Below are 27,187 nucleotides of genomic sequence, written 5' to 3'. Positions count from 1 at the left end.
ACCATAGGGCTGAAAAAGCCTGCTATTTGAGTCTTCTGTTTCATTTTATTTAATAGCCCTTTTTTACTTTATAATTTTATTTATTTTACTCTATTGTATTCAGAAAGAGGTGGATGTCCCCAAGCAGAAGAGCCAAGTTTTAGGGTTGCAATTTTATAAATCTGGGTTGATCCTGAGTCATCACTAGACCTCAAAGTTCTAGAAAACCAGGTCACTTATGAGCTTAATTCTAGGTTCGGGTTCTCCTCCAGGGACTTTAGGCCCAAACTTCTTCAAATTCCTACAGAAAACCTAAACAAGTTTTATTTTTATTTTTATTTTTTACTAACTACAGCAGAAAAGTGTACCACAACTGATACATTTGGTGAGCATAATTTAAAGAGGCACTGTTGTCTTACAACAACAACTAATATTTATAAAATGCTTCCTATATACCCAAGCACACTTGTAATACATGCAAACATATATGAACTCATTTAATTTTCATTATAGCCTTACGAGCAGATATTGTTATTATCATAATCCAAATTTTACAGAGGGAGAAACTGAAACAAAGGGAGATTAAGCATCTTGCTCAAAGTGGGAAAGGAAGGATTCAAGTCCATGCTGTCAACCGCCACCCTATACTACCCTTCAATGATTGCTGTTAGTACTTTTCCCTGTGAAGCAGGGAAAGAATCCAAATATTGACGTTATTAATAAACCTATACTAATTCACTGTCTATAATAACCTACTATTATAACACTAATTTCCAATATTAGGAAATAAGGAAAGAAAATTCTCTATTTCCATGGTTTGCAATTCATCTCTTGGACTTAGGGGTTCATCTGAAAGACTATCACTAATATACGGATACCATTTTGAGTGTCTTTGAAACAAGAACAATACAAAAGTGTAAAATAGAAAACAAAAACAAAAACAAAACCTCCAGGAAAACCTGCCCTCACTCAATGGTAGGTGGTCAATATCGAATCACTGTGCTTGGTTTTGGAATTTACACGGTAGGATGGAGGAGGTCCGGAGGATGCAAGGTCTGAAGCACATGAAAGAAAAGTCAGTCAGGAACTCCATGGCATCATCCAGTAGAGGGTCAGACTGAGATGAGGAGCTAGGGATGTCAGAAGACATGTCTCTGTCCAAGGTTTAAAGGATGGGATAAGATGTTACGGAGACAACGGTTTGTAGGCAAAGTGATGTGCTCAAGAATAGTAGAAAGCTTTCACAAGAAACCAAGAATGGTATCAGGTGAGGTAGACCTAGAATGATTTCACAAATGTAGCGTATACGTTGAAAGAATCTATATAGGGTGTAATGTTAAAAGGGCACCTCTAATCCATTTCACACAATATTTCCCATAAAAGAGATTCAACAACTAAGTCTGCATGCTTACTCTTTCTGAATGTATTTATTGTGAATTATAGTATTTCAAATAATTTACAAGAAAAAGATTCCTTCCCCCCCCACCCCAATTCTTGGGGGTTAACAGAACAGACATCAGATATCAGAACAAACACACTGCATCACTGACCACCTGTAAGGCCACTTCCATGGTCCCTTTTGATGCTTCCAGCTATCTTTAAAAAAAAAAAAAAGCCCTGTTTTTAAAGATGGTCAGTTCCAAGCTCCCTATCTCAGGAGTGCCCATTATTGTTTAGATTTCCTGGTATGAGCAGGCAGAATCTCTGGAAACCAAGGCTGGCCCAGACCTCCTGGGATGATGCTCACGTGTGCAGCAGAGGAATCACCCAAATCTGAGAAATGTATCCATCCATTTCACATTTATTGAGCTTTTACTACACTCTTGTCAAAACTGGTCAGAACTGGCTTAACTACTCAGGTATCTGCTCTTCCAGGAACCCTTCTCTCATCACCCAAACAATTTCCTCTCCCCACTGTGTCTCCATCATCACGTTTATTGCATATTCTCATAATTAATGATCTAACGTTTACCTGTCTCTCGTCATTTAAACTGAATTCTTTGTTAGCTTCAAAGTCTTACTCAACTTTGTATTCCCAGTACCTGGCATAAGTAACCAATAAAATGTGTTTAATCAATGAAGGAAGAAACCAGATAAAAAAAGTTGTTGACACCTGCTACCAATATTTTCTCGCTCCTCACTTCTCAACTCTCTGTAGTCTGGCTTCACCACTAAAATTGGTCTAACCAAAAGGTTATTCATGAACACTTTCTCTCTATATTCAATGAAATCTCTTAAGTTCTTACCTTGCTTGACCTCTTGGCAACTTTCGATACTGCCAACCACTCATCTCTTCTCAAGATCTCTCACCTTTTGACTTCCATAATGCCATACTGACCAGATTTCCTTGCTACCTCTTTGGCTCTTCCTTCTTAGTCATTTTCTCAGGCTCCTCTTTTCTTCTCCAGTTGTTCGAAACCATGGATGAATACTGGTGTCATCTGGGGACCTTTGGAAACCCTAATGCCCTACTAAGGATTCTGCATTCAATTCCATTTTGTAGAGTGTGGGGGTGGAAGAGTGGTTTCTACACCACCAACAAGCAATTTTCTGTCACTAGCTGGGTCAATTCACTAGCTAAAATTCAACTCAATTCTAACACTATCTATCCAGAGATTGCACCCAATCCCACAGGTGAAGGACTTAGTCCTACAAGACTGTCCCTCTCCCAATACACATACACATACACATACACATACACAGACACTTCAGAGGCCAATTGAAAGTCTAGGTTGTCAGCTATACTTCTGGCCACCTGGTTCTCAGAGGTTCCAAATTCTCCATCCCTGGGTTTGATTGATTTGCTAGAGCACCTCACAGAATTCAGACAGGCATTTTACTTACTAGATTACTAATTTATTATAAAAGGACATAACTCAGGAACAACCAAATGCATAGGGCAAGGCATGAGGAAAGTACTTTCTCTAAGTACTCCACTCTGTTCACTAGCCCAGAAGCTCTCCCAACCCTGTCCCTTTGGGCTTTTATGGCCGCTTCCTTACACAGACATATCTGATTAAATCATTGGCCATTTGTGATTGATTCAACCTCCAACCCCACTCCACATCCTGAAGATTAGGGGGTAGGACAGAAAGTTCCAACCCGCCAATCATATGTTTGGCTCCACTGGCAACCAGCCCCCATCCTTAGGTAGGGTCCAAAAGCCACCTCATTAACAAAAGACACCTTTGTAACTTTCTTAGAAAATTTCAAGACTTTTAGGAGCTCTGTGCCAAAAACAGGGAATAAAAGCAAATATATTATTCTTACTATAAATCACAATGTCACACCTATCTAGACCCACCTGCAAAGATTTTTATTTATTTAGGATGAGAACTGGTACTCTTAAAGCTCTGCAGGAGAGTCCAAGTTTCAGCTAGAGTTGAGCAGCACTGCTCAAGCCAACTGTCAAACTGTAGGAATCCTCTGGATCTATCCTGGACCCTCTGATCTATTCAGCCTACAGTTTCCAAGTTAAACTCATTCACTCCCATGGTTTTGATTACCATCTCTATGTCAGTTGCAGTGAACTCTGAATTGCCAGTACAGACCTCTCCTGCCCAGCAGACCCATACATCCAACTGACTACTAGATATTTACTCCTATGTCTTCTGTGGCCAACACCATCATCCATCCAACAGCCCAGGTCGGAACCTTGGGTAACACCTTTGGAAACCTCCTTTTTCATCTCTCTCATTTAATAATTACCAAGTCCTATTGAATCTGTCTCTTAAATAACAGTAGAATATCTATTTTGCTCCATTCTTGCTGCCAGTGCCTTAGTACAAGCACTTATCATATGTAGCCTAAATTATAACAAAATCTTTCTACAACTGTCTTACTACCTTCAGCCTTGACTCATTTACTCCAAAGCATTCACTATTCTGCAACCAGAAGTATCTGTCTAAAACACAAATCTGATTAGGTCAGTCCCCAGGTTCAATTACCAGTGAGTAATTCATACTCCTTAAAGACAGCTCACAAAGTTGTATTAAAAATAATCTCCAACCTACCATCCACTTCATACTCCACAGTCCAGTCGTACGTGTATTTCTTGCATTTCAAAGATGCCATGCTCTCAAAGACTTCAGGTCTTCATACACACCGTTGGCTCTGTCTGGCACCCTTTCCCGTAAACCTCTTCCTCTAGCCAACCCCCGAGTTTTACACAGTTCTCCAGTTGAACATCAATTGCTCAGGAAGCCATCACCTTATTTTCTATTTCTAATTAGATTAGATGTTCTTTCTCAGCCTACTTTCCTATAAGAATCTGAGCTAGAGACTGTAAACCCGCCTGGGGGCAAGGATCGTGTTTCTTTCTTACATCCAAATTCTAGCCCTTTTGAAGTCCTCAGTAAATGACTGAAAGAATAAACAACCCACGTGTACAATGGATTGCCATATCTGGCCCTAGAACTGTTGCTAAGGGGAGATATTCTTAATCATTAGGAATATTAGTGGGTGACCAAGTAAACTCAAGGCAAAAAGCAAAATGCATTTAGAAAACCTCACCTCTCAAATTCAATGGCAAGCATTCTTTAAAGACGAAGTTTGGGAAATTTCTGGAAATCAGGGAACTTACATTTCTTAACATGATAGTTTATTAATGAAGCTCTCTGTCTTGATTTTCTGCATGATTAGAACCTATGTTCAGGGACAAGTTTTCAAAATGACCAGTCTGTATCAGCTTCATAAGCTACAATTTAAAGAGTTTGCAAATAAAAAAGAAAAGTTATCAAGAACATTATTTGAAGTTGCAACATTATTTGAAGTGTGAGGTTTGTTTGCTCTTCAATGTTAAGCTAATAATTCCTACAAATCAGGCAGAAGCGAGAATGAGGTAATCATTAGTTTAATGGCACAATGCTAATTAAATTCACCTCTTCCAAACAGGTTATTTAAAATGAGCCAGGAGGCTGACTAGGGTGATAAAATTCTAGAAAGAAATCTGAAGGGGAATAATGATGACTAACTTGCGATGGATCACTGTTCTTTCCAGTAAAGAAAAGAGAGGCACAAGCAAGAACCGTAAAGGTCTAGTAACTATACAGCACTTGTCTGGGAAAGAAAAGTGAAAGTCCTATTCATTTACACACAGACGCTGGGGAAGCACCTGCTACAAAGTTGGTGTTTTCTCATGCAGGGAATTTATAATTCTCTGGGGCAGTGCTGTCCAAAAGAAATTACTATATAAGCCATATGTGAAGTGTTCAATCCTATAGTAGCCACACTAATTTTTTTTAATGTTTATTTATTTTTGAGCAACAGAGAGAGGCAGAGCATGAGCAGGGGAGGGGGAGAGAGAGAGAGAGATACAGAATTTGAAGCAGGCTCCAGGCTCCAAGTTGTTTGTTAGCAGAGAGCCCGATGCAGGACTCAAACTCACCAAACTGCTGGACCATGACCTGAGCTGAAGTCGGACACTCAACCGACTGAGCCACCCAGGGGCCCCTATGGTAGCCACATTAAAAAGTAAAATAAACAAAATTAATTTAAAAAATCTCCTTTATGGGTCGCCTGGGTGACTCAGTCAGGTAAATATCCTACTTCAGCTCAGGTCATGATCTTGTGGTTTGTGGGTTTGAGTCCCACATCAGGCTCTGTGCTGATAGCTCAGAGCCTGGAGCCTGCTTCAGATTCTGTGTCTCCCTCTCTCTCTGGCCCTCCCCCACTTGCGCTCTGTCACACTCTCTCTCAGAAATAAACATTAAAAAAAATAAATAAAAATAAAAATATACCTCATTTAACACACCCAAAATATTCTCATTTACATATGTAATCAATATTAAAATATTTATTTTGACATATAATTAATATCTAAAAAATTAATGGGTTATTTTAATTCTTTTTTTTTATACTAAGTCTTTGAAATCCAATATTACAGCACCTCTCGCTGCAAACTAGCTACATTTCATATGCTCAACAGCCACATGTGGCTACTGGCTACCATATCAGGCAGTGTAACCGTGTAACTTTAGACTTTTATTACCCAGATAAGTGTGTGTGTGTGTGTGTATGTGTGTGTGTGTGTGTGTGTGTGTGAGTGTAGCAAGCATATAATGCTATTAGGGGTGACTCCAAAGTAATAAAAGACCTAAAATATCTTCTGAATAACCAAATAAAAACAATCTGTTTAGTATAATTTTAAAGTCATTTATGTATTTTATTATATTCTAATGCTTTGAATATTGGTAATCCATGGACAGTCTATGATTACATACAGTTCTGGAGTCATCTGTGATCACAGTTTCCTTTAAAAAAACCTCAACAGGGGTTCCTGGATGGCTCAGTCGGTTAAGCAGCTGACTTCGGCTCAGGTCATGATCTCGTGGTCTGTGAGTTAGAGCCCTGCGTCAGGCTCTGTGCTGACAGCTCAGAGCCTGGAGCCTGTTTCTGATTCTGTGTCTCCCTCTCTCTCTGCCCCTTCCCTGCTCATGCTCTGTCTCTCAAAAATAAATAAATGTAATAAAAAAAATTTTAATAAAAAAATAAAAATAAAAATAAATAAAAAATTTTAAAAGCCTGAACAAGAAGTGCCTGGGTGGCTCAGTCAGTTAAGTGTCTGACTCTTGATTTCAGCCCAGGTCATGATCTCATGGTAGTCAAATTGAGCCCTGAATGGGGCTCCACACTGAGCATGGAGCCTGCTTGGGTCTCTCTCTCTCGCCCTCTCTCTCTCTCTCTCTGACCTTCCCCTACACACACTCTCTCTCAAAATAAATAAGTAAACATTTTTTAAAAAGCCTCAGCAAAGACACAGAACATCTGAGTGGAAAAGCAACTGGACATGTGAAGTCACTATGGCCTCCTCAGACACAAAGTGTTCATGAACATATCTGGGCTCAGGCCTTCCTGATGGGGACACCACCTTCCTTTGGCTGGCAGAGGGAAGGAGGGAAGAAGTGAGAAGAGAGACACTTCTTAGGCAGGCAGGGAGGTGGAGGAAGCCTGTTTGCACGCAGGATGCAAAGTGCCTCTTCTACAATGAATTCACTTCACTGAAAGGCATATCTTACTCTCAACACCTTACACTCTGGACGTTTTAGACCAACGGGCATCTGCTGCTCACTTCTGATTATGGCCACAGTGAATACACCACAGTGTGTGACAACATCATCCAGGGGTGGAGGCATGTAATGGGAGGGTATTGATCTCCTCTTTCAAGGGAGGAGTCCATCTGATTCAAACTTTGATCTGAAATTCTGAAACCTAAACACCAGTCCAAGTGAATAGTATTGAAATTACTAGGAGATGGGCACCGTTTTAAGAGACCTGCCAACTTCATTTCCTTGATAGTAAGTGAAGCCATTCCAAGTGAAAGAAAACACCTTACTGACATGGCAACCATAGCTCAATATTTAATTGTAAGATTTTGTTGGTTGAGTCAACAAGAAAATATTTCTCACCATGTTTCATCTCAACTGTTACCTCTTACTTTATGCATGTAACTTTTTTCTTTGTTTATTAATTACCTATTTATTACCCTCAACCTGACTATAAAAGATAACATACAGATAGAGATTTAAGTAGAAAATGGAGACTAAAAGAAATAAATTAATGCTTTTTAAATATCTGTTCTATGTCAGGTATTGAGCTAAGTATTTTCTATACATTATAGTGACCCACATTTGAGACAGGAAAACTGAGGCAATCCTCATAATCTACAAAATTAGAATACTGTGTATGTCCATAGTTACATAAATTTTTCTTAAAACTTCTTCACAGAAAATATTACATAGTTCACAAACCTGAAAATCCTTAAATGTCTTTCATGACCAATTTATTGTTTTCAGTGCTTCTCTGCTAGACTTCATCCCCAATCCCTTATTTTACAGCTTCAAGTGACTTGAGTTTGTTCTGAATGGAAACACGATTTCCTTATTTAAGGAACAGAAGGTATATTGTTTAAAATGTTATAGGAGAGGCAACTTCAGTCAATTCTTTTACAAATATGCCAAGCTATTACCAAGGCTATAAGTGTTTCAACCAATGGATTGACTGAAAATCTTGTCTTCCTTTTTGCTGTTTATCTCCATCAATATCTTTTTGTATTGACTGAAAACGTGAAAGTTAAAAATGTCATTTGGTGGGGCACCTGGGTGGCTCAGTTGGTTAAGCATCTGACTTTGGTTCGGGTCATGATCTCACAGTTCCTGAGTTCAAGCCCTGTGTCAGGCTCTGTGCTGACAGCTCAGAGCCTGGAGTTTGCTTCGGATTCTGTGTCTCCCTCTCTCTCTGCCCCTCCCCTGTTCTCTCTCTCTCTCTCCCTATCAAAAATAAATTTTAAAAAATGTCATTTGACTTATCATTTCTAATTATTCCCCTATTCATCAATCAGGTTGATGACAATCAAACTTCCACTTTGCCTTTGTTCGTTTATCCATCCAATAAATCTTCACTTAATTCATGCTTGTTCCGTATCTACCATGGATACATTTCTCTGAGGATATTTCTATAGTCAATCTCTATGCTCCACATGCCCCCAAATTTAGGTTTTTCTTCGATTTTGACGGGCATTTTAATCTCAAATTGTGTGTAATATTATGACGTGATCTTTCCAGTGAAACACAGACATCTAGAAATAGATTCAGTGCCCTTCCAGACAGGAAGTAGGTACTAAAAGCCAGTAGTTATGATGCCATGGATCAGGAAACCATGACAGGACAACAGAAATGCAACTTCTCCTTGCTGAGACTTTGTCAGGATCCTCTGGCAGACCAACTCTGTGTCCTCCAGTCGCTAATTCTTCATCCCACAACTGTGTCATACAATGAAAATTATGCTTTGCAGAATTATTCCAAATGGGTAGGTCTGTGAACGTGTTAGGCTTTCCTAGTCTGCCTTTTGGGGATGGAAGATAATTAATGAGAGGCTAGGGTTTATTCTACATGCTGCACACAACTGCTAGACTTTTATGGATGCTCTCTGAGTTATGGGCATACTCTCTTTGAATTCATTCTAAATGAGGGAAACCAGCTTCCCAGTTGGAGAAAAAGCAAGGACTACTCTAAAAAGAAAAAGGGATTAAAGATGCAGTAGCTTATCCCAATAGTCTATTTATGGCAAAGATAAATATGAAAAAGGTACCAGTTGTAACCTTTTATTCACCATTCACAGAGAACATATCAGTACAGCAGACAACATATTGGACTCTTCATTTAATTTTGTCTGCACTGAAGACACACACAGGAAAGGAAAGGGCTTGGGCTTTGGAACCAAGCTGACTGGACTGACCTGAGATCCCATCTTTCACTCATTAGCCGAGTAACTTTAGAAAAAATACTTGCAACCCTCTGAGTCACAGAATTTTCACGTGTAAAGTAGGAACAATGCCAACCATGACCCACTGGTGCTTTGAGGAAAAAAAAAAATTAAGTAACATATACATATAGCAGTGTCTAACAGTGTTTGGAACAAGATAGGTCTAAATTAATATTAGTTCCCCTTTTCTCCTCCATGTGTCTACAAAACAAATTTGTTTTTGGCTTTGACATGTGAACTTTCTCCCCTCCTCCATGAAAACACATTTGTTTTTGCCTGTTTGTTAAATGGTTTTATTTATTTTTGAGAGCGACAGAGACAGAGTGCAAGCAGGGGAGGGGCAGAGAGAGAAAGCGAGACACAAAATCCAAAGCAGGCTCCAGGCTCTGAGCTGTCAGCACAGGATCCCACCTGGGACTCGAACTCACGAACGGTGAGATCATGACCTGAGCTAGTCAGCCACTTAACCCACTAGACACCCAGGTGCCTCAAAAAACACATTTGTTTTCAAGTTGTCGCGTAACTAAGAAGAGACATTAAGAAATGACTTCAAATAGATGTATTCATTTAACATGAGAGTTTGGGGAGAGAAAAATTGACAATTATATCTTAGTCCTCATTTAAATTATATTAACAATGGAGATGCCAATTTTTCCTTGTTCTCTTCTTTTACATTTCATATTCTAAATAAAACTATATCATTTTCTTTTTTAGAAAGTCCTTAAGCTAAATGTGAGGATATGGGATCAACTCCAACTGCTTTCCCTGATCTGTCCCTTAGCCTTTTCTTTAACAAGGCTGATAGGTCAAAGATGGAAATAAAATTCTTAAGTGATGGCTTAGCTGGATCCTGTCCCTAATGTGCTGAGAGACTTATTTAAAATGTGTCTTACATGAGGAGGAGAGAGGGAGAGGTGAAGAGAATGTATCATAAGGAACTTTCCTCTCCAGAGTTTTGCCAGAGTACTGCAATCATTCTCATAAGCAAAAGGGAGAAAAATGTTGGCAGAAAGAAGGCAGTCACTTTTACACTACCAAGGTTAGAATGGTTTTGAGGGAAGGGTGAAAATCACTCACTTTAAACTAGAATAGGCAACATGGAGTTTTCCACGACTTGTGCTACCCCAGGGTCACTCGCCCCTGGTCCCAGGCCCAACTCACCCAGCTGGAGCTGTTCGCACGTCAGGTCTGGATTCTCTCCGATCTTGCATCTGTAAATCGCGCCAGGATTGACCACTGAAGCGTTGGCGAGCCAGCTGGCGGTGGGCGCCCCCACTACGAGCCTAAAGCGAGAAATGTGCACGTGCACGCAGACGTGAGCCGTGCTGCCCACTGAACTCCTGGTCTCTACACGCTTGCAGCTGGCAGCGGGGCGATTCCCCCCCCCTCCTCCGCCCACCGCCTCGCGCACCGAACCGCCACCCCGGCCCCGCAGCTCCAGAGCCTTGCGCCAGAGCGCACCCGAGGCGTGCCACCCCGAGATCGGCTCGTTTCCCGAGCAGACCCTACGAGCTGGCCGTCGCAGCGCTCCCCTTCTGGCTCCTCCAGAGGAAGGAAAGTTTGAACCCGGCAGGGAATCCCTGAGGCGCCCTTCACTCGTGGCTCCCAGGTGCCCAGAGCGCCGAGCCCCACTCCACTCACCATCGGTTCTCCCCGTGGCTGTGCAGCACCACCGAATAACCGAACAGGGTGTTGGGGGGGCCCTGGTAGAGCAGCGCGCTCTCGGTGTCCACGTTGTAGGGGCGCCCGGTCGGGACGCCCAGGCACAGCAGCAGCAGCGGCAGCAACACCGCCTCCCGGACGGCGGCCCCTCGGGGACCCGGCCAGCACCTCGCTTCCCCAGCCATGCGCTCTCGGAGGGGAACATTCAACACCAAAAGGCCGCTGTCCCAAAGTTGCGCGGGATGAGACGGTCGGCCAAGGGGAAGAGCGCCCCAAGAGAAGTGCAGCGTGTCCGGCGCCGGCGGGCGGGAGGGAAGGAGGGAGGGAGGAAGGGAGGGACAGAGGAAGGGAGGGGAAGTCGGGCAGCCGCGGGCGGAGCAATCTGAGTTGATCTGGGATGCAGCACGCCCGCCGGGCCCCACGATGCGTTTCTGCAGCAGGGAGGTGCGGGCGCTCGCGCGGTCTCGGGGCGCCCGCCGCTGGGTGGGGTCCCGGGCGTGGTGCGGAGGAACAGGACCCTGCGCCTTCTCACCGCGCGCGTGGCTGTAGGGGGCGCTAGGGGACCTCCGCTGTGTCGGACGCGCGCCCGGGCCGGGGCCTCCAAGCCCGAGGAACGCGGGATGACTTCGGGCTCCCGGGCTTTGCAAGAGTGGAGCTGGAAGGGACACGGGACTTAGCCTTTTAACCTTACTTAAGGCCTGCTTGCGGAGCGGCGTGGCCCCAACCTGCCCCGCGCGAGCACCGCTATGAGCATAGGGTCTCCGTGGCCTGCCCAGCGTGGCCCAAAAAAAGCCAGCCACAAACTCTGGCACCAGGACGGAGGCAGGGAACCGTCTGGATCCTTCGTGGATAGTTAAGGTCTGTCTCTGATTTGCAGGGGCGTTAGCAACCGCTAGAGAAATTAACAAGAGGGCCGCAACTAGAAACAAAAAGAACTCCCTGAAAGCTCCTGAGGCATATTTTGGTGACAAAGACGTTATGGCTATTCACTTCAGGACTCAGTGCCCTGCACCCTTCTATGCCCACTTCCTTCCTCCCCAAGCTTCCTCTAAAGTACCGGCTGCGTTCCTGAGGCAGACTAGTGGTGAGCTGGTCAGGGTGAATGGCACAAGGTTTATTTCGGCTGTTGGTGAGTCCAACAGGGAGGCTGGGTTAAGGAAGCAATGACTTGCCTCACTTTAACGGATATCTCCTTCTGGTTCTTGATGCTCCTACTTTCAGGTATCCATCACTGCCACCGGACACACCTGCCATCAGGGGTCTAGACCCACCCAGTATGAGGTGAAGAGACAGATACCATAAGAAGCCCCTGAAAATGCGCTGGAGACCCACAGCACTACATACCTGAAATGGGTGATGATTTTTATCCCAGTGCATTCCAGATGTGCCTTAAGTTTCCAGAGCAACCAGAAAGACGCCATAGATAGTTAAGCTGATATTTGCAGGAGATGCAGGTTCAGTTATTAATTATTGCTGTATGGATTTTAAAAAAGAAAGAAAAGAGGCTCATTAAAACCAAACAAATAGTACATCTTAAGTTGTAATGGCAGACACATAATTAAAATACTTGTTCATCTTTTCAGCATATTTATTGAGCAGTCACTATGCTAAGCCCACAGGATACCACCGTGAGCAAAGCAGGACAAGCCTTCAGGAAAATTTTTAGCCAAGTGGACGATAGACAAACTTTGCATGACTAGGAAAAGTTCTGAATGCCTTGGGAACACTTTAAACGATAGTTTAAGGACAGAGGAGTGAGTTAGGCTGAGCAGTTCGAGAGGAGGGAGGAGGGATGTGCCCAGAAGGCCAGATAAAGGAACATGGAGAGGACGCCTGGGCTGGATCATTTATCTGCCCACACACAGGTGAGTACTACAGGAAGCTGACTAGGGAAGCAGGAACACATCGTGAACATCCTAAGCCAGGTTAGGAATTTTTAACTCTGGGCTGGGGTGGATAGGAAGCTATTGAAGGATTTGTCTTGGGTTGCAGGTTTGCAACAAACAAAAAGACCGAATACAGAAAAGCTAATTTGGGAGGCTCCCGCAATAGTGCATGTCAAGATGGCATTGCCCTAAACTAGGAAGGGGGATGGAGGAAAAAAATAGATTCAAGAGATATCTGAGAGTTAGAACCCAATAGAACTTGGTGATAGTACTGTTAAATATGAATGTAAAGCTGAGAAGAAGTCAGAGTGTGTCCATTTGGGATCTGGGTATGTGGTGCTAATTCATAGAGAAAAAAACACAGTGGGGGAATGAAGTTATGCATGTGTGTGTGCACAGGTGAACATGTATGACTGGCAGGTGTTGCTGCACTAAGTTTTAGACAGGTGGAGTTTGAGATGTTTGTGGAATGTTAGGATATTCTAGCCATATCCAATCCAATTATTTTTACTCTTTGGCCAACAGACAAAACAAGAGGAATAGTAACCCTCTCTCATTATTTGCAACAAAGTAAAAGGAAAAAAAAAAGCTGTGTTAAATCTATTTTAAAAATGAAATGAAATGGCTTCCAGAAAAGTAGCTATGAGGCTCATGGTGAAGGGTCCCACTCTGTTTTTCCACTCAGGGTATATTTCTTTCTGGGTAGATCTATGTGCTGATTTCAACCCAGTCTACAACTAGCTCAGGTTGTCATCATTGAAATCAGCGGCCCCTCTGGTTTGCAGCCACAACATTTTCAGTTGAGGCTTGAGAAGCACATATATCAAAAGCATTCCTGGGGTGCCTGGGTGGCACAGTCGGTTAAGCGTCCGACTTCAGCCAGGTCACGATCTCGCGGTCCGTGAGTTCGAGCCCCGCGTCAGGCTCTGGGCTGATGGCTCGGAGCCTGGAGCCTGTTTCCGATTCTGTGTCTCCCTCTCTCTCTGCCCCTCCCCCGTTCATGCTCTGTCTCTCTCTGTCCCAAAAATAAATAAAAAACGTTGAAAAAAAAAAAAAAGCATTCCCACACCCTCCAGACTCCAACCACGCCACTGACCTCAACACCTACCTCTTTCTTTCCCTCCTTTACCAAACTCTTATGCAATGAAATCCACTCAACATAATTTTTTTCATCACATAATTAAGAAGAGTAGCAGTCAATAGGGCACTTAATAAGGCAAGAACTTATTTCTGTGATTATGGTTATAATTTCACCACTTTTGCAGAAAAACCACCATAACTACTTCACACCCTATGTTAGTTAGCCCTGAGTTTCCTTCCTCCAAGGCTTATAGAACAGTTCACTTTTCTTAAGTCAGTAGAAATAAAGGGTGTTTGTTTCATATTGCTTTTCAAAAGCCTGAAGATACTGCTATGTCCCTAATCAATGCTTTTGTAGGCAAGTGTGAGAATCATGTGGGGGGAGGAGCACGGGTGGGGAGAAGAGGAGGACTTTTCAAAATGACTTATGCTACATATGCCTACATTTGTATGCCTACATTTCACCTTCAACTAAACTTAAATGTGCACTCATTCAGTTAATATGTATCATTTGATCAATAGATTTCAAGTGCCCACTGTGTGCCAGGAGCCTCAGCAAGGACTCAAAAGTTGAAATAGCAGGTGATCTCTGTCCTTGGTAAGAAGTCCTCCCCAGTAGAGAGGACTCTAATAAAGGCTCACCAGCTTCTCAGAATAAACATTCCTCTTTCTTCAAAACCTCTCTTCTTGGAATACTACCTTTTTGAGATTTTTTTCCCCTTTTCTATCCAGCCACTATGAGTGTCCTTTGCTGGCTCTTTTCTCTACACCACACGTGTTGTAAAGCCCTGGGGCTCCATTCTTAGCCCTCTTTCCTTCTCTTTCTCCTCTTTAGGAGATCTAACCCATTTCCTGTGTCTTTCAGTACCAGCTACGTAATATTATTAAATACCACCATGAATCCCCAATTCATGTCTCCACGTTTCTCTTGAGAGCTCCAGGTTCATAGGTTTTATGAACATATGTTTAGTGCCTCTCTACTTGGATGTCCAGCGGCCATTGTGAACATAACATATCTAACACTGAGTTCCGTTCCTCATTCAAGACTAAACTTTTCCTCCACCCAGTGTCTTCCTTTCAAACAAATAGCACTCCATCTGCCCACTTGTTCAGACCAGAAGTTTGGCAAATAATCCTTGATTTCTTCTTCTCTCTATTCCCCACATCTACTCCATCAATCGTCACTCCATCAATCATCAAGGTCTATCAATTCAACCTTCAAAATATATCTCAAGTTCATCCGTTTATTGTCTTCTGCCCTGCTGGTATCCTCTTCCAAGTGCAGAGACCTCATCTGGGCTTCTCACCTGGTTTCCCTACTCATCCCTCCCCACGCTATCAATTTTCGACAAAGAAGCTAAAGTGAACTTTTAAATTCTATCAAATCATGCATGCTACTCCCTAGCTTAAGTCCTTTAAATAATTTCCCACTGCTCTTCCAGTACAGACTCCACGGGGCTGACACGGACCCTAGGACTTTGCAAAATTGCCATTGGCCACTTGCCCCAGGTCACTTTCTTTAGCCACACAGGCCTTTGTTAATTTCCTAAATGCATCACAGTGTTTTCACCCGAGAGGCTTTTGTTCATATTGCTCCCTCTGCCAGGACACACAACCTCTGACTTTTCACACGATTCTTTTTTGTCTTCAGTCTCAACCTAAAGGTCTCCTCACGGAGGATTTCCTTGCCTATTCATTTAACATAGGCCACCACATCGTTCTTTCACAGACAATGCTCTCTATTCTCTTCAGAGCTCTTTAACTCATAATCGTACACGTATTTACTTCATTTTGTCTTTCCTTCTAGAATATGAGCAGAGAACACTTGTGTTGTGTTGTTGCAGTTGTTCACCACTAAATCTCCAGCACCTGACATTCTGGCTGGCACAGAGCAGGTGCTCCATAGTAGTTTTTGAATGGCCCTGGCATGATTTGGACTTTTTACATTATTAATGCCATAAGCAGAGAGAAACCTGGATGTTTATGAGCTTATTGTCATGCATTATTACACGCAAAGCAATGTATGAAGTCTCTTGGCAGATGCAAAGACATATAAAGATAGGTCTTTCTCTCAAGCAGCTTGTAAATTTCAAGGAGACAGATGACATGCCTCACAGAACCAGACAATACAGTCAAATATGAATGTCATATACACTGGGGAGAAGGGACAGTTGGTTGCTAACAAATGGTGTAGGCATAAAGGGCAGTCTCAAGACCCAGATTTAGGTAAGTATAGGGCAGGGAAAATGAAAGAATTGGTATGATACATTGGGTAAAAACTTGACATGAATTGCCAAGTACAGGTAATATAAGGAGAAATAAGGTAGCAGGGGCATTTTTAGGGCAGGTGACCGAAACAATGGTGATACTGAAAATAACAATGGAAAAAGCAACAGAGGAAAGAGTGGGAATGGAGAGAAAAGAGGGAATGTGTTTGGATAATGCTGGGTGAGTTTTAGAGATGAGCCTGAGAAGGTGGAATAATTATAGATATGTCTAGCAAGTGTTATTTTTTTCTTTTTTCTTTTTCTTTTTTTTTTTAATTTTTTAATATTTCTTTATTTTTGAGACAGGGAGAGAGACAGCGTGAGTGGGGGAGGGGCAGAGAGAAGGAGATACAGAATCTGAAGCAGGCTCCAGGCTCTGAGCTGTCAGCACAGAGCCAGACACGTGAGTCGAACTCATGAACCGTGAGATCATGACCTGAGCTAAAGTTGGATACTTAACCAACCGAGCCCCCCAGGTGCCCCATACTTTTTCTTTTTTAAAAAAAAAAATTTAAGTTTATTTATTTTGAGAGAGACAGAGACAGCAAGTGGGGGAGGAGCAGAGAGACAGAGGGAGAGAGAGGGAATTCCAAGCAGGCTCCAAGCTGCCAATGCAGAGCCCGATGTGGGGCTGGAACTCAGGAAATGATGAGATGACGTGAGCCAAAGCCAAGAGTCAGATACTTAGCCAACTGAGCCACCCAGGTGCCCCAGTTTTATTTTTTCTTTACTTTTCAAAATAATTGAAGTAGGGGAACCTGGGTGGCTCAGTTGGTTAAGTGTCTGACTCTTGATTTTGGCTCAGGTCATGATCCCAGGCTCTGCACTTAAAATGGAGCCTGCTTAATATTCTGTCTCTCCCTCTCTCTGCCCCTCCCCCACTCATGCCCGTGCTCTCTCTCTCTCTCTCTCTCAAAAAAAATAAATAAAAAATTAAAATTACTGAAGTATGCAATATGTAAAACATTTAGTGATGCATAAAGAAAATGTTTACAATCTCTCCCTGCTTCCTTTTAATCCACCCTTCTGAGGCACCTCCTTCCCTTCCTTCAATAACTTGACTGCACTCAAGTGCTTGTCCCAAGGTCTGCTCTTGGGGCATTCAAACTAAGACAATACAAGGGCTTCTTTGTTGTTTTGTCTTTACAGTAATAAAGTTCTCAACAACAAACAGGAAGCTCCAATTCTTTTATCCTGAAAGGTACTATTAGATCAGATTTCCTGATTCTTGAATGTGAATATCAATGACACGGTTGCTTTTAAAGAAACATGAACCAATGCATCTTCTCAGTCATAAGGGTTGAGAAACCTGCTGTGAAACTGTGTGGAAAACACCCTAGAATTTCTCACTGGGAAAATGAGTCTGTAGCATTTATCCCAGGACTCATGCTCTACTGGTGAAAGTTTGACCTCCCCATACCTACAGATTGCACCTGTTTGCAGGCAAGCACACTCCCAGGTGCTGGAGAAGTCCTCAGGCAGAGAGGAGAGACACGGGCTCCCTGGGAAGCTGCCAGTGGGCTGAAACTGTCTACCCAGCAGGAGGGGAGCTCAGGTAACCCCAGGTACTGGTCATTGAAGGTGTCTGTTACAACTGCCAATCGAAACTTTGGATGGTTTACTAGTGTTGCTCAAACCTGGTTTTTTATCCCTCAAGTTTTCTCTGGTTGGTTGGGGAAAATGAGTAAAGCACTTAATACAGTGCTTAGCACATAATGAATACAGAATAAATAACAGCACTTACTGTTTCATCCTTCTTTTCTTATCATCATCATCATCATTAGTGATATAATTTATGTAGAAATAAAGTACCTATAGAAAGAAACAATGTATGGAAATCTGAGCTCAGGGCTACTGACTCATGTGAAAGCTTGTCTATGTTAATAAGAGGCATTTTCTGTCTGTAATTGCTTGTATTTATTTACTCAACAAACGCTTAATGAACACTTATTATGCATGGTTGAGACACACTGTGCATAACATGGTATAAAAATTTGGGATCCTTGTCCTTTTTTACATGTACATTCCAAAAGGCAATAGGCAATAAATGATAATAAATATTTCCGCTTTTTAGTTTTGTGACTTTTCAACACATTGACATACATACGTAGATGACATTTTTTCTACAGCATAACTATGAATAAATACATCATTGCCCTGCTCAGGAACTCCTAATCGTTCCTTCCCCAACTCAACCCAATTAAATTAGAATTTCTTACCTGGGGTTTAATACTGTCCATGCCTGGCTTCAAACTAACTTCCTTTTTACCTACCCCAAACATAGCCTATTTCTCCTTCCTTCTGGAAATGTTCCCTTTAGTTTGGGAAATCAACAGATGAAGAAATAACTACTTAAAGCAGTAGGTACCAAATGCCATACAAAATAGTATTTATAATGGAGAGGTTCAACTGACAGAGGGACTTCTTCTGGCTGGGGTGTTTGGGGCAATTTTTCTGGAGTAGAAGGGCAATTTTGTGAAATTTTCTTTTTACAGTCTTTTCAAAACTCCTGAAACTACTGATACTTTATAACTTCTTAAACCAAGTCTATTTCATGCTTCAGTTCAGAAAAAGAAACAATTGCTCCTGTTGTTACAGCATATAGAGGACCTGGTATAAAACCATTTTCCCCTAAGAGCACATAGTTATTATGTGACAACATTTTATCTCATAAGTAATCTGACCTGGAAGATTGGATTTGTGCACTGGAATGATTTAACAACTGGTCCACGCAGGGATCTCAGAGGTTCACATGACACACAGATAGTTCACAATCTCTTCTATTATCAGAGGGTAGAGTCATTGTAAAAGTGCTACACAACATGTCTTGTCTGAAACCTCTCATACGAAGACCTCATCGGGAAAAACAGTGTTCCTCGGCATTCTGGAAAGGGAAATGGTGAATAAGCAGTGTAAAATTGGTTAATTGTGGGTGAAGTTATATCACACAACAACCATTTATGTACCTCTGTTCCAATCACTTTGAAGACACGAAAGAAGTTAAAGATATGTTGTTATTCTTGAATTTCTGGCAACCTAATTAGACAACACACACTAATTTGAAACCAGAAAACAATTTCAAAGCAACAAACGAAATGCATTGTGAATATGGCACAAATTATATAATGTAATAGTGATGTATTCAAAGTAGCTAAATGTAACAAAAAAACAAAGTAGCTAAATGTTTTGAAGGGGGACTAAACGAAAAACAAATCTAGTTTAATCTTCCATTTATCTAACTTTCTTTCTTTTCTTCTTTTTAAACCAGACCACTTTTGGGCTGATGGGGGGTGGGAGGCAGGGGAGGGCGGGTGATGGGTATTGAGGAGGGCACCTTTTGGGATGAGCACTGGGTGTTGTATGGAAACCAATTTGACAATAAATTTCATATATTAAAAAAAAAAATAAACCAGACCACTTTGGGAGAACATAAAAGATTATGCTTTGTAGACTAAAGATAAGAGAACAGCAGAGACTAAAATATCATTGGTAAATGGGAGGAATATAAATAGTAGAAAGGGGCTATACCACTTTGTAAGGATAAGAGTGAGAAATAAGAAAAATAATGTATCAAAGTTTCCTGAATTGTTTAAAATCATACAGAAACTTCAGAATTATTTCTGATTTGGATTAGCAAAGTGTAATGAATTATGCTATAGGAACTAATTTTAGCCCTATCTCATGTCTGTGTGTTGGAAAACCAGCAGACAGACTGGATGTTCTATTTTTGGTGCACACTGAAAATCAGCTTGGTTTATAACAGTTGCACAGTATATTGACCCAGTAAAGTAAATTTCCTTTGTTTAAAGAAACTAGAAAAACCATCTTGGTTTTAAAGCCACATGTTGTTCATAAGGAACTCATTAGATAGTGGGTACATGTGAAAAAGAATCCATTTCAGACCCATCTTTTTATTATTGTCCAAAGGACAGTAATACTAATTCAACATAATAATAATATAAACATTTTCTTTGTGGACTGTAGAGATATTTCTTACTATTTTCATGCTTCACATAGGAATAGGCAGGCTTGTTTTGTTTTATTTATTTTGAGAGAGAGAGAGAAAGCATGACTGGGAGAAGGGCAGAAAAAGAAAGGGAGAGAAAGAATCCCAAGCAGACTCCATGCTGACAGCATGGATGCTTAACTGCTAAGCCACCTAGGCACCCCAGAATAGACAGGCTTTTTTTTTCTTTTTTGTTTTCTCTTCTTATTTTTAAAAAAAATGTTTATTCATTTATTTTGAGAGAGAGAGGGAGCGAGAATCCCAAGTAGGTTCCATGCTGTCAGTGCAGAGTCTAACACAGGGCTGGATCTCATTGACCATGAGATCATGACCTGAGCCGAAATCAAGAGTTGGACACTTAACAAGTGAGCCACCCAGGTGTCCTGGAAGGCTTTTTAAAAACCGGTTTGAGACCATGCAGTGATTTGGGAAACCCGAAGTCTAATAATGAAGTGGTCTTTATATTTTTTTATAGCTTCTTTGTTATTAAAATGAAAGGTTTCATTCAGATTGTCATTAGTGTTATTTCCGTTTCCAAAATGTTACTGTTTTTAGTTACCATACACAGCTGGAGAACTTTGTTCTTTCAGAACCTGCAACAGGAATCAGGAAATGACATAGACAGACAGGCAGGTGTAGGGTGTTCAATTCAGCTGATAACTATTGAAGAAGGTGAGATGATGCAAGCAAGAAGAAAAATATGACTATTGAATAAATGTCAACATTTATGTATCCACCTATCAAAATCTATAATTGGCTGGGTATCTATCAATCAATCATCTATCTATCTTTTCTTTATCATATGCTGGCTTAGTTAAATATGTGCAAAATAGAAATGTTTAACTTTTCTTTCCAGAGTTGGATAACACTCTTTTCTAGCTGTGATACTATGATATAATAAGAAATATGTATTTTGCTCTTTTTTTAAACATTTTATTTATTTATTTATTTATTTATTTATTTATTTATTTATTTATTTATTTATGTTTTGAGAGAGAGAGAGAACAAACGGGCAAGAGGGGAAGAGACAAAGGGAGAATCTTTTTTTTTTTTAAGTTTATTTATTTATTTATTTTGAGAGAGAAAGAGAGCATGACTGGGGAGGGGCAGAGAGATGAAGAGAGAGAATCCCAAGCAGGTTCCACACTGTCAGCTCAGAGCCCATGTGGGGCTCAAATTCACAAAACATGAGATCATGACCTGAGCTGAAATCAAGTCATACGCTCAACTGACTGAGCTACCCAGGTGCCCTTATAGTTTGCTCTTTGTCCCTAGCTCCAAGCCAGGGCTCCTAAAATCTCGTAATTTCATAAGTGATAAAGATGAAGGAACCACCTTGATTATAGTATTTGGGTTTTGTTTCCAGCTCCTTGAGTAGCTATGTAAGGATGAAGTTGACTTTTAGAAAGCCTCTGAAAACGAGGGCTGGCTGCCAGATGAACCAACCATGTGACTTGAGGGTTGGAACTTTCAGCCCCATCCCCCCAACCTTCAAGAAGAGAGCAGGGAGGCTAGAAATCAGGTTCTAGCATTAAGGACTAATGATTTAATCAGCTGTGTCTATATGTTGAAACGTCATAAAAATTCTAAATGTTGGAGTGTGGAGAGCTTCTGCGTTGGTGAGCACTGAGGTGCTGGGAGGGTGGTGTGCTCAGAGAGGACACAGAAGCTCTGCATGTCCCCCTACCCCTGTACCTTGCCCTATGCATCTCTTACCTGAGTTGTATCCTTTGTGATAAACCAGTAAAGATAGTGTTTCTCTGGGTTTTGTAAACCAAGCTAGCTAATCATTGAACCTAAGGACAGGGTCACAGGGAAGCCTGAGTTTTAACCAGACAGTCAGAAATAGCGGGGGCTCAGGCTTTTGACTGGCACCTTTTTTGTCGGACGGAGCCCTTAACCTGTAGGGTCTAAACTAACTCTGGGTGTCAGTGTCAAAATTTGAATTAAATCTTAGGATACCCTGATAGTGTCTGCAGAGAATTGGAGAATTACCTGGTATGGAAAACCCACACATTTGGTGTTAGAAGTGATTAATGTAGAGAAAAGAAATAGGTTTTTCCTTTACTAGTGTTTCACAATTGCCTTCCCCAAGACTCATTTCCCTTTATACTCTTCTAGATGTGGTCTTCTGATAAATGATCAAAAAAAAAATTGTACTTGTATGGATCTTTACAATTTACAAAGTACTTTTTCCAAGCTGCACTAAGGTAGCTGTGAAATAATTATCAGTGAAGCCTGAGATCCCAGGGGTATTATATAGGTGCAAAGGGAAACAATACAAAATGCATCATAGTAGCCAAAGCTACACTTTTAAATTAAAAAACATATGTATAGGGACATAATTTTCATCTCAGGCTTAATCTGGAAGTTACTCTTCTCATGAATAGATGAGCAACTAAGAGCAGCACTGTCAACTCAGAGACATCTAGACAGGTCACAAACACTTAGATCTCTGGGACACAGAGAACTGCAGAGACAGAATATTTCTGGAGCAGTGCAGACCAAATTAAAGACCATTTTGTAGTATAATTGGAGAACACTATAACCTCTATTAATGGAGATCGAGGTTTGAGGAACTGTATGTAAAAAACTGAGAAGCCTCTATACTTAGGATTAACTGACCTAATAGAAGGAGGTGCCACCACAGGTCTTATTAATGTGATGCCATCACAAACTGGGGCATAGAGGTCAAGAATGGGTAGGAACCAGGTCAAGAGAATAGATAAGAGATAGCACTGACCCCATGCTAATAACCATTTTTGTTTGTGTTTTCCCCTCTAGCCACAACAAAGTAAAGATTACTACCAATGCTTCAGAGAGGAGAGACTGGCATTTTAGTATCAGAAGTCTGCAACCTAGGGGTGCCTGGGTGGCTCAGTCAGTTGAGCATCCGACTTCGGCTCAGGTCATGATCTCGAGGTCTGTGAGTTCGAGCCCCTTGTGGAGCTCTGTGCTGACAAGGCTCAGACCCTGGAGCCTGCTTCGGATTCTGTGTCTCCTGCTCTCTCTGCCCCTCCCCCACTCATGCTCTGTCTCTCTCTGTGAAAAATAAAATAAGCATTAAAAAAAAAAGAATTCTGCAACCTAGCTGATATTTTTTAAAGTTAATAGTATTATATATAGTTCACTTTCCTCTGTGAGTTTAGTTAATCCTAGTTGATCTTTTATTCTTAGTACAGAGTGCTGAGATACCAGTTTTGATAACATGTAGAAATCTGACCTAGAAGCATCTCAACTAAAAATTGCAGTCAATACTCTGCTACCAAGAATACTTAACCAGTTAAGCAGGAGGTAATGCAGTCTTACCAAGTCTTACTCTTGGTTCCTTAAGTAAACTCTCTATTATAGGTTTAATGTTCTACTTTATTGACCCTTAGAAGAAAATATTGAGTGAGGGAGAATAATTTCTTTCATTTTAGAGATGAGGCAATGGCTTCCAAAGTGTTAACTGGCTGGCTCAAGGCCTGAGACTACATTCCTGACCCCCTCACATTCCCTTATAAGGACGCTAGATTGGCCTATCTAGAGGGACAGCCATCTGAGGGGGTTGCCAGGGTTCAGATCTCCGGGAACTGCATTAGGCAAAACCAGAAAGACCTCTCTCAAGTTTGAGTCAGAGAAACTAAGATTAATCCATTCAAATGAAGAATAGAAATAGCCAGGGGGGGAGGGGGGGGGGAAGGCAAAACTAAGTTTCCAGAAACAGGTGGAAATGGCCAAAACAAGAGCAGGTCTGAATGTTCCTGGGTAATCACTGTAAACCGAGCTGAAGCATGTATGATTTTCTTGACTGGCTTTGATATCTTAAAGATATGGAGACTGGGGTGGGAGGGAGGGGAGGGTGGGTGATGGGCATTGAGAGGGCACCTGTTGGGATGAGCACTGGGTGTCATATGGAAACCAATTTGACAATAAATTTCATATTTAAAAAAAAGATATGGAGATTGCCCAGGGAGTGGGGCATATTACAGTGTCATTACATGACTGAGATAAGATTCAAGGTCTGGTCCGCTATTCAAATTTACTTTTTTATTTTATTTTATTATTTATTTATTTATTTATTTATTTATTTATTTATTTATTTTACTATTTATTTCCAATACACTTGAAGGCTTATGCTATATATAGAGGAAAGAAGCTCAGTATCTAAAGAAATCTTGCCATTACAGGTTGACAGTACTTGTTTAGTTCTAAGCTTAGTTGGATTCAGATTTATATTTTTTCCTTATAAATTAAGGAAGCCTTGGGAGTTCAAACTCTTCACCACTCTATCAAGGTAGTTTTGAGAAGCCACTCCACCTAGCCTCGTGCCTTGCCTGTGCATAAGAGGGAAGTACTGGAAATAAGCCTGAAGGAATGAAATTACACAGAATGGCTTTCTAGATCCATGTAAGTCCAATTTAATAATGAGACTTTTTATTAAAAATAATTCCTGGATCACCCGACCGACTTATATTCAAGAATAAAAATAGGGGCACCTGGGTGGCTCAGTTGGTTAAGCATCTCTTTTTTTTTTTTTAATGTTTATTTATTTTAGAGAGAGACAGTGTGTGAACATGTGTGCATCGGTGGGGGAGGGGCAGAGAGAGAGGGAGAGAAGGAATCCCAAGGAGGCTCCACGCTCATTAGGAAGCCCAACGCAGGGCTTGATCTCATGACCAAGAAATCATGACGTCGAGATCACGACTGCGAGATCACAACCTGAGCCTAGATCAAGAGTCGGATGCTTAACCCAGTGAGCCACCCAGGTGCTCCTAGCACCTGACTCTTAATTTCTGCTCAGGTCATGATCTCACTATCCATGAGATGGAGCCCCACATCGGACTCTGCACCGACAGTGCAGAGCCTGCTTGGGATTCTCTCTCTCTCCCTCTCTCTCTGCTCCTCCCTCGCTCATGCTCTCTCTCTTTCAAAATAAATAATTAAAAAATTATTTTTAAAATACATCTACTTCAACTCTTATTCAGAATAATTTTCAGGTTGTTCACACTTGAGACATAATTGCCCCTTCTATTTTCTGCCAATAATTATGGTTATCCCAACATTTAATTGAACTCCAAAAAGTTAATAGTATGAAGAATGCACTCCAAGGCTTCAGCAAGCTTGTGTAATTCTTCAGGGGCAACTGACACTGGTTGGTAGCAGACCCATGAGCCCTGTGGTAGACCGAGCACGGTCTGGGCAGAAATGATCCAAATGTATGTCGCTGCTGTTTCGTAACAGTTGCTTCCTCAGGACTCGCGTTTTATGCAGACATGGAAAAAGTTATTAAGTGGCTTTCAGCTGTTAAGTCATTTTGGAAGTGTTCATAAATCTTTATGAAATCCAATTCAATCTCCAACTAGTAATAGTTTAGGGCATGAGCAAAAATGCTTTTATAACTCCATTGAAAAAACTTTCATTAAGTCTAATGAAATTTTAGTGGCTTGAATGAAATGAATCCTTGTTTTGGGATCAGCATTGGTATTGACAGTAATTACTGCCAATGGGCATGTTAGCAACTCTGAGCTTCTCAGGCTGGTTATAAAATAAAAACCAGAGAGCAGAATGGAGGTAGGGTAGGAAAAAGTCTCTTCCACTGCCCTCATCAGACTCCCATCCTAAAGCACAGTGTTACTAGCACCAGCCCTGGTTTTAAGCCAGGAGAAGTATCTTGAGAGAGAAAAAAAAAATCTTTCAGATTCCATAACTTTCATTTGATAATCTTTCACAGACAGGAGTTTCAAATGGCTTTTGACTCCAGCTTAGAGGAATTCATCATTTTTCACCACAGAGAGCTCAGCTAGAAGAGACAGGAGATACACACAGGCTATGGATATTGTTTGAAGTGAAATGATAGTCTGACTTGTAAACAACATCAAAAGGTCTCCTGTATGGGAGCTGAGCCTAAGAGCGAAGCATTAGTCTGAGGGTAAGCCTTCTTGTCCTTTCGTGCTGCTCTGTATTTGTAACTCAGATGTCTGTTAACAGATAAAATCTGCCCCTCTTCTCTTGGAACCTCCCTGACCACTTGTCCATGCCCATATCCTTCAGAGGATATCCTTCAGAGGCCCACATCTGCTTCCTCTCAGTCCCCTCCATCACAAGAATGACTCTGATATCTTTTCTTCAGCCCATACTGTGAATGCTGTCTAGTCTCTCAGAGGCATTTCATTTTAAACCCGGCTTTTTCATGAAAAACAAATTTTAGGCAGCAACAAGTAAACTATAGACAAGTTCCCTGTTTCCCTCATATTCATTCCATGCCTATATATTTATTCTTTCTCTCACCAATGCCTACCCTATGTTGGGCACTGTGCTTGGTGCTACAAATGCATAGATAATAAGACAGGATCCCATACTCAAGGAAGTTACAGTATGTGTACATGAGATCAACATACAACAGGTAAAGTACTGTCCTTTTTAAAATTGCAATTTTCCATGTGGGGACAAAGAAACGAGTGGTTAACACAGAGTCGGGAAAAGCTTATTTAAGGGAGAATGTAAGTTGAATCTTTCCATATAAGTAGGTGCTTACTGGATACAATGGTAGAGCACTAACACAGCATGAAAGACAGTGCATTTAGGGGGACTTGAGGTACTTGGCATAGATCAGGAAGCAGTAGGAAGAGAGGAAAAGAAGTAGGCAGAACTTAGATTATGCAAACCTCATATGCCATGCTAAGGAATATGAATTTTTATTCTATTCAGAAAAAAACAATTATGCAGTAGGAAAACATGCCTGGAGAGATTGTCGTGAAATAGGAAATTAGAAGCAGAGAGTCTACATGGCTGATGGATTAGTAGAGGAGAGAGATACCAAGAGCCCAAATTAAATGGGCCTTAAAGGGCTAAAGAGAAAGGAATGAGGTGAGGGCAATGGAGGAAGTAAGCATGGTATCCGCAGTCCTCGGGTGCCATCCACTGTGACAAGGGGTAAAGGAGGGGAGCAGATCTGAATGGGAGGATAATTACAACAGGGTTGGTTGTGTGGAGTTGGGGTTTTCTAAGAGATGTGCAAGTGAATATGTTCCAGAGACAGTCAGACAGTTGGGGGCCTCAGG

General features: G+C 41.5%; 1 protein-coding gene across 1 annotated transcript in view; it reads right to left on the bottom strand.

The window, feature by feature from the left end:
- Positions 1-11,321, bottom strand: part of ITGA4 (integrin subunit alpha 4) — an 89,612-nt gene extending 78,291 nt beyond the window's left edge. The window contains exons 1-2 of the mRNA XM_027055363.2: positions 10,882-11,321; positions 10,402-10,523 (exon numbers count right to left, since the gene is read on the bottom strand). Of these exons, the coding sequence (XP_026911164.1) occupies positions 10,402-10,523; positions 10,882-11,087 (328 nt within the window). The 5' untranslated portion in view covers positions 11,088-11,321. The remainder of the gene's footprint in view (positions 1-10,401; positions 10,524-10,881) is intronic.
- Between the last annotated feature and the right edge of the window lie 15,866 nt (positions 11,322-27,187).

This window comes from Acinonyx jubatus, chromosome C1 (assembly GCF_027475565.1).
Source record: "Acinonyx jubatus isolate Ajub_Pintada_27869175 chromosome C1, VMU_Ajub_asm_v1.0, whole genome shotgun sequence".
In the NCBI taxonomy this organism is placed as follows: domain Eukaryota; kingdom Metazoa; phylum Chordata; class Mammalia; order Carnivora; family Felidae; genus Acinonyx; species Acinonyx jubatus.
Note: the sequence above shows the minus strand (reverse complement) of the source record. Positions and strands in the feature narration are given on the sequence as shown.